General features: G+C 39.1%; 1 protein-coding gene across 2 annotated transcripts in view; it reads right to left on the bottom strand.

Annotated features, from left to right (window-relative positions):
• The window catches only part of LOC128695967 (tRNA endonuclease ANKZF1-like), a 72,214-nt gene that overhangs the window by 33,406 nt on the left and 23,067 nt on the right, over nucleotides 1-15,741 (bottom strand). For both annotated transcript variants that reach the window (XM_070093022.1, XM_070093021.1), the window contains exon 9: nucleotides 5,348-5,570. In XM_070093022.1, the coding sequence (XP_069949123.1) occupies nucleotides 5,348-5,570 (223 nt within the window). The remainder of the gene's footprint in view (nucleotides 1-5,347; nucleotides 5,571-15,741) is intronic.

The following is a 15,741-nucleotide window of genomic DNA, read 5'->3' as shown; positions in this document are numbered from 1 at the left end:
ACTTTGGTACTGATTATGTATTGAGCTAGAATGAGCTATAGTACAACTGAGTTTAATCTAATGATATAAAAAAAGGCACAAGACTCTCAGTTGTAATTGCACTAAGGTGTTATATAAGTTGTTTACAAGAATTAGAGTATAACTAGATTTAAACTGACAAGATAAAATATACAAGTTAAGGTAGCAAAAGAATAAAAAAAAGTAGAAAAAAAAAATATATGAGGTAGTTGGTACTAGTTAGCAAAAGATAGTTAAGGGCCTTGAACAATAATATAATTGAAATATACACTAATTGCACACACAATATAGTCACTAAGATATGAAAACAATCTTAGAGTAGGACTTACAATATAAACTTATAATATAAAAATACAAATTGAAATGGTACTTGCAATTGCACTAGAGTCTGGTATATGTTGTTGACAAGATCAAGAGTATAACTAGATTTAAATTGACAAAATAAAATTCACAATTAAAGTACCAAAAGAATAATAGTAAAAAATTATTATTTATTTTTTTTTTTTTATTATCACACTGGCCGATTCCCACCAAGGCAGGGTGGCCCGAAAAAGAAAAACTTTCACCATCATTCACTCCATCACTGTCTTGCCAGAAGGGTGCTTTACACTACAGTTTTTAAACTGCAACATTAACACCCCTCCTTCAGAGTGCAGGCACTGTACTTCCCATCTCCAGGACTCAAGTCCGGCCTGCCGGTTTCCCTGAATCCCTTCATAAATGTTACTTTGCTCACACTCCAACAGCACGTCAAGTATTAAAAACCATTTGTCTCCATTCACTCCTATCAAACACGCTCACGCATGCCTGCTGGAAGTCCAAGCCCCTCGCACACAAAACCTCCTTTACCCCCTCCCTCCAACCCTTCCTAGGCCGACCCCTACCCCGCCTTCCTTCCACTACAGACTGATACACTCTTGAAGTTATTCTGTTTTGCTCCATTCTCTCTACATGTCCGAACCACCTCAACAACCCTTCCTCAGCCCTCTGGACAACAGTTTTGGTAATCCCGCACCTCCTCCTAACTTCCAAACTACGAATTCTCTGCATTATATTCACACCACACATTGCCCTCAGACATGACATCTCCACTGCCTCCAGCCTTCTCCTCGCTGCAACATTCATCACCCATGCTTCACACCCATATAAGAGCGTTGGTAAAACTATACTCTCATACATTCCCCTCTTTGCCTCCAAGGACAAAGTTCTCTGTCTCCACAGACTCCTAAGTGCACCACTCACTCTTTTTCCCTCATCAATTCTATGATTCACCTCATCTTTCATAGACCCATCCGCTGACACGTCCACTCCCAAATATCTGAATACGTTCACCTCCTCCATACTCTCTCCCTCCAATCTGATATTCAATCTTTCATCACCTAATCTTTTTGTTATCCTCATAACCTTACTCTTTCCTGTATTCACCTTTAATTTTCTTCTTTTGCACACCCTACCAAATTCATCCACCAATCTCTGCAGCTTCTCTTCAGAATCTCCCAAGAGCACAGTGTCATCAGCAAAGAGCAGCTGTGACAACTCCCACCCTGTGTGTGATTCTTTATCTTTTAACTCCACGCCTCTTGCCAAGACCCTCGCATTTACTTCTCTTACAACCCCATCTATAAATATATTAAACAACCACGGTGACATCACACATCCTTGTCTAAGGCCTACTTTTACTGGGAAAAAATTTCCCTCTTTTCTACATACTCTAACTTGAGCCTCACTATCCTCGTAAAAACTCTTCACTGCTTTCAGTAACCTACCTCCTACACCATACACTTGCAACATCTGCCACATTGCCCCCCTATCCACCCTGTCATACGCCTTTTCCAAATCCATAAATGCCACAAAGACCTCTTTAGCCTTATCTAAATACTGTTCACTTATATGTTTCACTGTAAACACCTGGTCCACACACCCCCTACCTTTCCTAAAGCCTCCTTGTTCATCTGCTATCCTATTCTCCGTCTTACTCTTAATTCTTTCAATTATAACTCTACCATACACTTTACCAGGTACACTCAACAGACTTATCCCCCTATAATTTTTGCACTCTCTTTTATCCCCTTTGCCTTTATACAAAGGAACTATGCATGCTCTCTGCCAATCCCTAGGTACCTTACCCTCTTCCATACATTTATTAAATAATTGCACCAACCACTCCAAAACTATATCCCCACCTGCTTTTAACATTTCTATCTTTATCCCATCAATCCCGGCTGCCTTACCCCCTTTCATTTTACCTACTGCCTCACGAACTTCCCCCACACTCACAACTGGCTCTTCCTCACTCCTACAAGATGTTATTCCTCCTTGCCCTATACACGAAATCACAGCTTCCCTATCTTCATCAACATTTAACAATTCCTCAAAATATTCCCTCCATCTTCCCAATACCTCTAACTCTCCATTTAATAACTCTCCTCTCCTATTTTTAACTGACAAATCCATTTGTTCTCTAGGCTTCCTTAACTTGTTAATCTCACTCCAAAACTTTTTCTTATTTTCAACAAAATTTGTTGATAACATCTCACCCACTCTCTCATTTGCTCTCTTTTTACATTGCTTCACCACTCTCTTAACCTCTCTCTTTTTCTCCATATACTCTTCCCTCCTTGCATCACTTCTACTTTGTAAAAACTTCTCATATGCTAACTTTTTCTCCCTTACTACTCTCTTTACATCATCATTCCACCAATCGCTCCTCTTCCCTCCTGCACCCACTTTCCTGTAACCACAAACTTCTGCTGAACACTCTAACACTACATTTTTAAACCTACCCCATTCCTCTTCGACCCCATTGCCTATGCTCTCATTAGCCCATCTATCCTCCAATAGCTGTTTATATCTTACCCTAACTGCCTCCTCTTTTAGTTTATAAACCTTCACCTCTCTCTTCCCTGATGCTTCTATTCTCCTTGTATCCCATCTACCTTTTACTCTCAGTGTAGCTACAACTAGAAAGTGATCTGATATATCTGTGGCCCCTCGATAAACATGTACATCCTGAAGTCTACTCAACAGTCTTTTATCTACCAATACATAATCCAACAAACTACTGTCATTTCGCCCTACATCATATCGTGTATACTTATTTATCCTCTTTTTCTTAAAATATGTATTACCTATAACTAAACCCCTTTCTATACAAAGTTCAATCAAAGGGCTCCCATTATCATTTACACCTGGCACCCCAAACTTACCTACCACACCCTCTCTAAAAGTTTCTCCTACTTTAGCATTCAGGTCCCCTACCACAATTACTCTCTCACTTGGTTCAAAGGCTCCTATACATTCACTTAACATCTCCCAAAATCTCTCTCTCTCCTCTGCATTCCTCTCTTCTCCAGGTGCATACACGCTTATTATGACCCACTTCTCGCATCCAACCTTTACTTTAATCCACATAATTCTCGAATTTACACATTCATATTCTCTTTTCTCCTTCCATAACTGATCATTTAACATTACTGCTACCCCTTCCTTTGCTCTAACTCTCTCAGATATTCCAGATTTAATCCCATTTATTTATTTATTTATTTATTTATTTATTTAAAAAATAACAATGGTAATGTCTTGGTTATAAGATGATAGTAAGATGGTAGACAGGTACACAGGTACAAAGGATAATATAAAGGTTGGAGTTGAATATACAAACTTGAAAATTTGGCAACAAAATGTTATGGGAAGTATAAAATAATGTTTAATGTAAAAAAAGTAAAATTGACTGGTAGTAAATATGGTGTTTAATAAAATTTTAGTAAGTAATAATGATTACAAAAAAAGTGAAAAAGTAATGTTTATTTCATTCAATATTGCACTGGTAGTTATACTTGAGGTTATTTGGCAGTACAAGGTAATTAAGAATACTCTAAGATAGTAAATGTGGTATTAAAACAGATAAAGGTAATTAGACAAGTAATGGTTATTAAATGTCAAAAATGTTGAGAGTAAATTGAAATTATAGTAAAAATGGTAATTATTAATTTTAGTAAGTAATATCAATTGATAGTATTTAAAAAAATATGAGGTAGTAATATGGACAGAGAAAGTATCAATTCAGCTAATGTTTAAGCAAACAATAGTAAATAAGAAAATTACATAAGGTGACTTATGCTTACTAGTAAAATCACAAAATGAGGTAGTTGATTATTTAATTACTAAGAGATTGTACAATGAAATTTGAACAATAATGGAGCAAAACATACACTACACTATTTTAGAGCCAGGAATGTCGGCATTGTTTGTTCTGGACCTTATTTTGAAATTGTCATATTTTTTAATTTTCATGAAATTGGCCAAATTGCAAATTTCTGACCACGTTATTGGGTAGTTGAAATTGGTAAATGGGCAGTTTCTTGTACTCAATCGATAGATAAAATGGAGTTCTAAAGAAATAGCTATGAGTTTAGTCGACTGGAACAATGGAATTAGGCGAAAATAGGGCTCAAAGTGGGCAAAATCGCCGATTTGTAAATATCGCCAAGGTCGCTAACTTCGCGAGAGCGTAATTCTGTCAGTTTTCCATCAAATTTCGTTTTTTTTTGGTGTCATTACAATTGGGAAAAGATTCTCTATCATTTCATAAGAAAAATAATTTTTTTTTTTTTTTAAATTTTGTGACACCAGGAGACCTCAGGATTGGGGGTTGCGACAGTCAAGGGGTTAAAACAGTGACTTTGAGGTGTTTCTTAGGATGGTTTTTATGATTTTGTTGGCTGTTTCTTGGTATCACTTGACAGAATGGAAGATATGCTACTGAAATAGAGATGAATGTAATTGGTTTCAAAACTAGAAGTATTTTAAAATTGGGCTCTAAGTAGCAGAAATATTAGAAGAGGTCTGGGGATGTGATTAATGAACAGAGGAAGTGTTGGTTTAGTGGCAAGAATGTCTACATTGCTTATTTTGTACTACTTAAAAATAGGTATTTTTTTAAGTTTGCATAAAATTGGCCAAATTACTGACATCTAGGCATACTAGCAAAATAGCCAAGAATTTAGTCAAATAGAAGAATGGAATTGACTTAAAGTAGGACTCACAGTGGGTGAAATTACCTATGCACCTGCATAATTCCTTAAGTTTTCCATCAAATTTTGTACTTTTGGTGTCATTACCTTCAGAAAAAAGATTCCCAACCATTTCAGAAGAAATTTTTTGTTTTTTAAAGTGGACACTGGGAGGAATATTAATTTTGGGGGTCTGGATAGTGAAAGGATTAAAATAAATTGCAGTACATAAGTACTTTTATATTTTGACTAAAACAGCTCTAGAGTAAAAAATATATAATTTACCAAAAAAACAGTATATGAGAGTAGAAACTTACCATGCACCAAAATTTCTGACAAGAGACCAAAGACCCGTTTGACTTCAGAAAACTTGGCCCTCCTGGTAGCAAAAGGAATGTTTCTTAGTCGTTCATCTTTGTTATCAAGGATAGGCTTTTTACCCCCAAACAAAGTCATTCGGTTATGGTGTTTGGCATGGTAGAATATCAAATCACATTTAGTCAGATGTGTTTTCCAAGATTCCAAGAGCTCTTGAATGTGCTGCAAGATATAAAATGATGATATATTAATAATAAAAGTGGAAGGTTGCTGAGCAGTTAAAGAGTTTTATGAGGATAGTGAAGCTCAGGTTAGGGTATGTAGGAGACAGGGAGATTATTTTCCAGTAAAAGTAGGCCTTGGACAGGGATGCGTGATGTCACCATGGTTGTTTAACATTTATATATGGGATTGCAAAAGAGGTGAATCTTAGGCTTGTCTTGGGGAGAAGTGTGGGAGTAAAATATGCAGAATCTAATACAAAATGGGAGTTGTCACAGTTGTTTTATGCCAATTACACTGTGCTTTTGGGAGATTCTGAAAAGAATTGCAAAGGTTGGTAGACATATTTGGGAGGGTACGTAAAAGAAAAAAGTGAACATAGGAAAGAGCAAGGTGATGAGGAGAGCAAATCAGACTGGAAGGAAGTGAATGTGTTCAGATATTTGGGAGTTGATTTGTTGGTGGATGGGTATATGAAAGATGAGATGAACCATAAAACTGATTAGGGGAAAAAGGTGGGTGGTGCACTGAGGCATCTGTAGAGTCAAAGAACATTATTGATGGAGGCAAAGAGGGAAACGTATGGGAGTATAGTGGTACCAGCACTCTCATGTGGGTGTGAAGCATGGATTGCAAAATTTGCAATAAGGAGGCTGGAGGCAGTGAAAATGTCATGTCTGAGGGCAATGTGTAGTAGAAATATTATGCAGAGAATTCATATCTTGGAGAGGAGGAGGTGCAGGGTTACTAAAAGTATTATCTAGAGGACTGAGGAGGGATTGCTGAGGTGATCTGAGCATTTAAGTTGACTGGAGGATGTATAAATCTATAGTGTAGGGAAGGTAGGGTAGAGGTCACCGTATGAAAGGTTGGAAGGAGGGGGTTAAGGGGGTTTTGTGTGCAAGGGGCTTGGACATCTAACAGGCATGTGTAAGCTTGTTATACAGAAGTGAGTGGAGGCAAGTGGTTTCTAGGACTTGATGAGCTGTTGGAATGTGAGCAAGGAAACACTTTGTGAAGGTATTGAAGGAAACTGGTTAGCCAGACTTCAGTCATGGATGTGGAAGGTACAGTCCTTGCATTCTGAAGGAGGGGTGGAGATAGTTGCAGTTTGGAGGGAGATTAGTACTGTAGTATTGGCACATCCCTGGCAGGACAGTGATAGAATAAATGATGGTGAAAGTGTTTCTTCTTCTGGGTCACCTACCTTGGCAGGAGATGGCCAGTGTGTTAAAAATACAATGAAAGTAATATTTCCTTTATATAAGGTGAAAAAGGAGGAGGAGAGAGTGTTAGAATTATAGGGGATTAGGCCTGCTAAGTGAAACAGGTGAAGTGTTTCACAGAATTATTATTATTGAAAACATTAAGGAACACATAAGTGAAACATATAAGTGAACAGTATTTAGATAAGGATAAAGAGGTTTTTGTGGCATTTATGGATTTGGAAAAGGTGTATGACAGGGTGGATAGGGAAGCAATGTGGCAGATGTTGCAGGTGTATGGTATAGGAGGTAGGTTACTAAAAGCAGTGAAGAGTTTTTACGAGGATAGTGAGGCTCAAGTTAGAGTATGTAGGAAAGAGGGAGATTATTTCCCAGTAAAAGTAGGCCTTAGACAAGGATGTGTGATGTCACCATGTTTTTTTTTTTTTTTTTTTTTTAACAAGTCGGCCGTCTCCCACCGAGGCAGGGTGACCCAAAAAAGAAAGAAAATCCCCAAAAAGAAAATACTTTCATCATCATTCAACACTTTCACCACACTCACACATTATCACTGTTTTTGCAGAGGTGCTCAGAATACAACAGTTTAGAAGCATATACGTATAAAGATACACAACATATCCCTCCAAACTGCCAATATCCCAAACCCCTCCTTTAAAGTGCAGGCATTGTACTTCCCATTTCCAGGACTCAAGTCCGACTATATGAAAATAACCGGTTTCCCTGAATCCCTTCACTAAATATTACCCTGCTCACACTCCAACAGATCGTCAGGTCCCAAGTATCATTCGTCTCCATTCACTCCTATCTAACACACTCATACACGCTTGCTGGAAGTCCAAGCCCCTCGCCCACAAAACCTCCTTTACCCCCTCTTTCCAACCCTTTTGAGGACGACCCCTACCCCTCCTTCCTTCCCCTATAGATTTATATGCTTTCCATGTCATTCTACTTTGATCCATTCTCTCTAAATGACCAAACCACCTCAACAACCCCTCTTCTGCCCTCTGACTAATGCTTTTATTAACTCCACACCTTCTCCTAATTTCCACACTCCGAATTTTCTGCATAATATTTACACCACACATTGCCCTTAGACAGGACATCTCCACTGCCTCCAACCGTCTCCTCGCTGCTGCATTTACCACCCAAGCTTCACATCCATATAAGAGTGTTGGTACTACTATACTTTCATACATTCCCTTCTTTGCCTCCATAGATAACGTTTTTTGACTCCACATATACCTCAATGCACCACTCACCTTTTTTCCCTCATCAATTCTATGATTAACCTCATCCTTCATAAATCCATCCGCCGACACGTCAACTCCCAAGTACAGTGGACCCCCGCATAACGATTACCTCCGAATGCGACCAATTATGTAAGTGTATTTATGTAAGTGCGTTTGTACGTGTATGTTTGGGGGTCTGAAATGGACTAATCTACTTCACAATATTCCTTATGGGAATAAATTCGGTCAGTACTGGCACCTGAACATACTTATGGTGTGAAAAAATATCGTTAACCGGGGGTCCACTGAATCTGAAAACATTCACTTCTTCCATACTCCTCCTCCCCAATCTGATATCCAATTTTTCTTTATCTAAATCATTTGATACCCTCATCACCTTACTCTTTTCTATGTTCACTTTCAACTTTCTACCTTTACACACATTCCCAAACTCATCCACTAACCTTTGCCATTTTTCTTTAGAATCTCCCATAAGCACAGTATCATCAGCAAAAAGTAACTGTGTCAATTCCCATTTTGAATTTGATTCCCCATAATTTAACCCCACCCCTCTCCCGAACACCCTAGCATTTACTTCTTTTACAACCCCATCTATAAATATATTAAACAGCCATGGTGACATTACACATCCCTGTCTAAGACCTACTTTTACCGGGAAGTATTTTCCCTCTCTTCTACACACCCTAACCTGAGCCTCACTATCCTCATAAAAACTCTTAACAGCATTTAGTAACTTACCACCTATTCCATATACTTGCAACATCTGCCACATTGCTCCTCTATCCACTCTATCATATGCCTTTTCTAAATCCATAAATGCAATAAAAACTTCCCTACCTTTATCTAAATACTGTTCATATATATGCTTCAATGTAAACACTTGATCTACACATTCCCTACCCACTCTGAAGCCTCCCTGCTCATCCGCAATCCTACATTCTGTCTTACCTCTAATTCTTTCAATTATAACCCTACCGTATACTTTTCCTGGTATACTCAGTAAACTTATTCCTCTATAATTTTTACAATCTCTTTTGTCCCCTTTCCCTTTATGTAAAGGGACTATACATGCTCTCCGCCAATCCCTAGGTTGTTTAGTATATTTATAGATGGGGTTGTAAGAGAAGTAAATGTGAGGGTCTTGGCAAGAGGTGTGGAGTTAAAAGATAAAGAATCACACATAAAGTGGGAGTTGTCACAGTTGTTCTTTGCTGATGACACTGTGCTCTTGGGAGATTCTGAAGAGAAGTTGCAGAGGTTGGTGGATGAATTTGGTAGGGTATGCAAAAGAAGAAAATTAAAAGTGAATACAGGAAAGAGTAAGGTTATGAGGACAACAAAAAGATTAGGTGATGAAAGATTGGATATCAGATTGGAGGGAGAGAATATGGAGGAGGTGAATGTATTCAGATATTTGGGAGTGGACGTGTCAGTGGATGGATCTATGAAAGATGAGGTGAATCATAGAATTGATGAAGGGAAAAGGGAGAGTGGTGCACTTAGGAGACTGTGGAGACAAAGAACTTTGTCCTTGGAGGCAAAGAGGGGAATGTATGAGAGTATAGTTTTACCAACGCTCTTATATGGGTGTGAAGCATGGGTGATGAATGTTGCAGCGAGGAGAAGGCTGGAGGCAGTGGAGATGTCATGTGTGAGGGCAATGTGTGGTGTGAATATAATGCAGAGAATTCATAGTTTGAAAGTTAAGAGGAGGTGCGGGATTACCAAAACTGTTGTCCAGAGGGCTGAGGAAGGGTTGTTGAGGTGGTTCGGACATGTAGAGAGAATGGAGCGAAACAGAATGACTTCAAGAGTGTATCAGTCTGTAGCGGAAGGAAGGCGGGGTAGGGGTCGGCCTAGGAAAGGTTGGAGGGAGGGGGTAAAGGAGGTTTTGTGTGCGAGGGGCTTGGACTTACAGCGGGCATGCGTGAGCATGTTTGATAGGAGTGAATGGAGACAAATGCTGTTGGAGTGTGAGCAAAGTAACATTTATGAAGGGATTCAGGGAAACTGGCAGGCTGGACTCGAGTCCTGGAGATGGGAAGTACAGTGCCTGCACTCTGAAGGAGGGGTGTTAATGTTGCAGTTTAAAAACTGTAGTGTAAAGCACCCTTCTGGCAAGACAGTGATGGAGTGAATGATGGTGAAAGTTTTTCTTTTTCAGGCCACCCTGCCTTGGTGGGAATCGGCCAGTGTGTTAACCCGTAAACGGTCCAAGCAGATCTACGTTCACATGTGTAGTGCTACAAAAGTAGATCTAAGTTTTTTTTACATATTTGCAAATATAACAAAAAAAAAAGTAGATCAAAGTTTTTTACACATTTTCAAATGTAGAAAAACAAAAAGAAGATCTACTTTTTTTACATATTTTCAAATGTTGAAAAAACGTATATATACGTTTGGACCGTTTACGGGTTAATAATAAAAAAAAAATTAAGGATAAGAGAGAAAGTAGGAATAAGTGGAACAAGGAGCATTTAGAAAGAGTAGGGGATGTAGAACAAGTGTTTACAATGAAGCATATATGTGAAGAATACTTAGATAAGGGCAAGAAACACTATTACCATCATTCATGTTGTGATACAGGCATGCAGACACTACAGTTCAGATGCCCCTCCAAACTGCATTTATCCCCCATCATTCCTTCAGAGTGCAGGCACAGTACTATCCACCTCCAGGACTCTTCTTAAGTCTAGCTATTCTGTGATTTTTTTTTTTCAACGCGTCGGTCATCTCCCACTGAGGCAGGGTGACCCAAAAAAAAAAAAAAAAAATATCTAAAAAGAAAATACTTTCATCATCATTCAACACTTTCACCTCACTAATACATAATCACTGTCTTTGTAGAGGCGCTCAGATACGACAGTTCAGAAGTCCCTCCAAACTGCCAATATCCCAAACCCCTCCTTTAAAGTGTAGGCATTGTACTTCCCATTTCCAGGACTCAAGTCCAGCTAACCGGTTTCTCTGAATCCCTTCACAAAATATTACCTTGCTCACACTCCAATAGCTCGTCAGGTCTCAAAAACCATTTGTCTTCATTCACTAACATGCTCACACATGCTGGAAATCCAAGCCCCTCACCCACAAAACCTCCTTTACCCTCTCTCTCCAACCTTTTCGAGGACAACCCCTAACCCGCCTTCCTTCCCCTACAGATTTATATGCTCTCCAAGTCATTCTACTTTGATCCATTCTCTCTAAATGAGCAAACCACCTCAACAACCCCTCTTCAGCCCTCTGACTAATACTTTTATTAACTCCACACCTCCTCCTAATTTCTACATTCCGAATTCTTTGCATAATATTTACACCACACATTGCCTTTAGACAAGACATCTCCACTGCCTCCAGCTGCCTCCTTGCTGCAGGATTTGCAACCCAAGCTTCACATCCATATAAGAGTGTTGGTACCACTATACTTTCATACATTCCCTTCTTTGCCTCCATAGACAATGTTTTTTGCCCCCACATATACCTCAACGCACCACTCGCCTTTTTTCCCTCATCAATTCTATGATTAACCTCATCCTTCATAAATCCATCCACTGACATGTCAACTCCCAAATATCTGAAAACATTCACTTCTTCCATAATCCTCCTCCCCAATTTGATATCCAATTTTTCTTTATCTAAATCATCTGATACCCTCATCACCTTATTCTTTTCTATGTTCACTTTCAACTTTCTACCATCTATAAATATATTAAACAGCCATGGTGACATTACACATTCCTGTCTAAGACCTACTTTTACTGGGAAGTAGTCTCCCTCTCTTCTACACACCCTAACCTGAGCCTCACTGTCCTCATAAAAACTCTTTACAGCATTTAGTAACTTACCACCTATTCCATATAGTACATACTTGCAACATCTGCCACATTGCTTCCCTATCCACTCTATCATATGCCTTTTCTAAATCCATAAATGCAATAAAAACTTCCTTTATCTACATACTGTTCACATATACTGTTCACTTGATATACACATCCTCTACCCACTCTAAACCTCCTTGCTCATCCGCAATCCTACATTCTGTCTTACCTCTAATTCTTTCAATAATAACCCTACCGTACACTTTTCCTGGTATTCTCAGTAAACTTATTCCTCTATAATTTTTACAATCTCTTTTGTCCCCCTTCCCTTTATATAAAGGAACTATACATGCTCTCTGCCAATCTTTAGGTACCTTCCCCTCTTTCATACATTTATTAAACAAAAATACCAACCACTCCGACACTATATCCCCCCTGCTTTTAACATTTCTGTCATGATCCCGTCAGTTCCAGCTGTTTTACCCCCTTTCATTCTACGTAATGCCTCATGCACCTCCCCCACACTCACATCCTGTTCTTCTTCACTCCTGAAAGATGGTATACCTCCTTGGCCAGAGCATGAAATTACCGCTTCCCTTTCTTCATCGACATTTAAAAGTTCCTCAAAATATTCTCGCCATCTACCCAATACCTCCATCTCCCCATCCACTAACTCCCCTACTCTGTTTTTAACTGACATATCCATTCGTTCCCTAGGGCTTTTTTAACTTGTTTAACTCGCTCCCAAATTTTTTCTTATTTTCATTAAAATTTCTTAACAGTGCCTCTCCCACTCTATTATCTGCTCTCCTTTTGCACTCTCTCACCACTCTCTTCACCTCTCTTTTACTCTCCATATACTCCACTCTTCATGTAACACTTCTGCTTTGTAAAAACCTCTCTGAAGCTGCCTTTTTCTCTTTTATCACGCCCTTTACTTCATCATTCCACCAATCACTCCTCTTTCCTCCTGCACCCACCCTCCTATAACCACAAACTTCTGCTCCACATTCTAATACTGCATTTTTAAAACTATTCCAACCCTCTTCAACTCCCCCATCACTCATACTTGCACCAGCCCACCTTATTGCCAATAGTTAATAATATCTCACCCGAACTTCCTCCTTCCTTAGTTTATACACTTTCACCTCCCTCTTACTTGTTGTTGTCGTTTTCCTCTTGTCCCATCTACCTCTTACTCTAACTGTAGCTACAACTAAATAATGATCCGATATATCAGTTGCTCCTCTATAAACGTGTACATCCTGGAGCCTAGCCATCAACCTTTTATTCACCAATACATAATCTAATAAACTACTTTCATTATGTGCTATATCATACCTTGTATATTTATTTATCCTCTTTTTCATAAAACATGTATTACTTATTACCAAACCTCTTTCTACACATAGCTCAATTAAAGGCTCCCCATTTTCATTTACCCCTGGCACCCCAACATATTTACAAACTTTAGCATTGAAATCCTCAACCACAAGTACTCTCACACTTGGTTCAAAACTCCCCACACATTCACTCAACATTTCCCAAAATCTCTCTCTCTCCTCTACACTTCTCTATTCTCCAGGTGCAAATACGCTTACTATAACCCACTTTTCACATCCAACCTTTATTTTACTCCACATAATCCTTGAATTAATACATTTATAGTCCCTCTTTTCCTGTCATATCTTATCCTTCAACATTATTGCTACTCCTTCTTTAGCTCTAACTTTATTTGAAACCCCTGAGCTAATCCCATTTATTCCTCCTCACTGAAACTCTCCCACCCCATTCAGCTTTGTTTCACTTAAAGCCAGGACATCCAGCTTCTTCTCAATCATAACATCCACAATCATCTCTTTCTTATCATCTGCACAACATCCACGCACATTCAGACATCCCACTTTGGCAAATGTTATATTTATTCTTCTTATTTTTAGTAATCTGTACAGGAAAAGGGGTTAATAGCCCATTGTTCCCAGCATTTCAGTTGACTTTTACAACACGCATGGCTTACGGAGGAAAGATTCTTATTCCACTTCCCCATGGATATAAAAAGAAAAGTAATAAGAACAAGAACTCTTTTTTTTTTTTTTTTTAACAAGTCGGCTGTCTCCTACCGAGGCAGGGTGACCCAAAAAAGAAAGAAAATCCCCAAAAACAAAATACTTTCATCATCATTCAACACTTTCACCTCACTCACACATAATCACTGTTTATGCAGAGGTGCTCAGAACACAACAGCTTAGAAGCATATACCTATAAAGATACACAACATATCCCTCCAAACTGCTAATATTCCAAACCCCTCCTTCAGAGTGCAGGCATTGTACTTCCCATTTCCAGGACTCAAGTCCGGCTATATAAAAATAATTGTTTTTTCTGAATCCCTTCACTAAATATTACCCTGCTCACACTCCAACAGATCGTCAGGTCCCAAATACCATTCGCCTCCATTCACTCCTATCTAACACGCTCACGCACACTTGCTGGAAATCCAAGCCCCTCGCCCACAAAACCTCCTTTACCCCCTCCCTCCAACCTTTTCGAGGACAACCCCTACCCGCCTTCCTTCCCCTACAGACTTATACGCTCTCCATGTCATTCTACTTTGATCCATTCTCTCCAAATGACCAAACCACCTCAACAACAAGAACTATTAAGATAAAATCAAAGAAAACTCAGATGAGTGTGTATAAATAAACGTGTACATGTATGTGTATTGTGACTTAAGTGTACGTAGAAGTAGCAAGACGTACCTGTAATCCTGCATACAGTGGACCCCTGCCTTATGATATTAATCCATTCCTGAGAGCTCATCGTAAGCCGAAATTATCGTAAGGCGAATTAATTTTCCCCATAAGAAATAATGGAAATCAAATTAATCCGTGCAAGACACCCCAAAGTATGAAAAAAAAAAAAAAAAATTTTTACCACATGAAATATTGATTTTAATATACACAAACTGAAGAAGACATGCACAATTACTACTCTACTAAGAATATAATACATGACACCTTTATTGAAGATCTGATGATGATTGATGGAATGGGAGGAAGGGACAGTGTGGAAGTTATTGTTTAGAAGGGGAATCCCCTTCCATTAGGACCTGAGGTAGCAAGTCTTTTTCTGGGGTTACTTCCCATCTTCTATTAATGCCACTAGGACCAGCTTAAGAGTCACTGGACCTCTATCGCACAACAAATCTGTCCATAGAGCTCTGTACTTCCCGTTCCTTTAAGATTTGCCTAAAATGGGCCACAACATTGTCATTGTAATAGTCACCAGCACGGCTTGCAATAGCTGTGTTAAGGTGCTTTTCATCCATAAAGGTTTGCAGTTCAACCCACTTTGCACACATTTCCTTAATCTTTGAAGTAGGCACAATGGATTCCACAATTGGCATAGGCTTCTCAGGGTTAGCCCCAAACCCTTCAAAATCTTTCTTAATTTCCATACTTATTCTCATCCTTTTTACCACAGGGATGGCACTAGAAGCTTTTTTGGGGCCCAGAGTGACTTATTTTGCAGTTACAAGCACAAAAAACACTGGGATAAGGTGAAATGTACCGAATATATGCGTGGATGCGATCGCACAGGCTGGCTTGTAAACACTGGCATTGAGGCTACACATGGGACGCATCCCGGACGAATCGCGTGAGGCGAGGCAAAATTTTTGCGTTCAAATGTATCGTATTGCGGATTTAACGTAACGCAATGCCATCGTAAGGCGGGGGTCCACTGTATTTATGAGACAGACAAAAGACACCAGCAATCCTACCATCATGTAAAACAATTACAGAGTTTCATTTTACACTCACTTGGGAGGACAGTAGTACCTCCCTGGGTGGTTGCTGTCGACTAACCTACTACAGATTGT

The sequence above is a fragment of the Cherax quadricarinatus genome, chromosome 41 (genome assembly GCF_038502225.1).
Source record: "Cherax quadricarinatus isolate ZL_2023a chromosome 41, ASM3850222v1, whole genome shotgun sequence".
Lineage (NCBI taxonomy): Eukaryota > Metazoa > Arthropoda > Malacostraca > Decapoda > Parastacidae > Cherax > Cherax quadricarinatus.
This window is presented reverse-complemented; position numbering and strand designations above follow the sequence as displayed.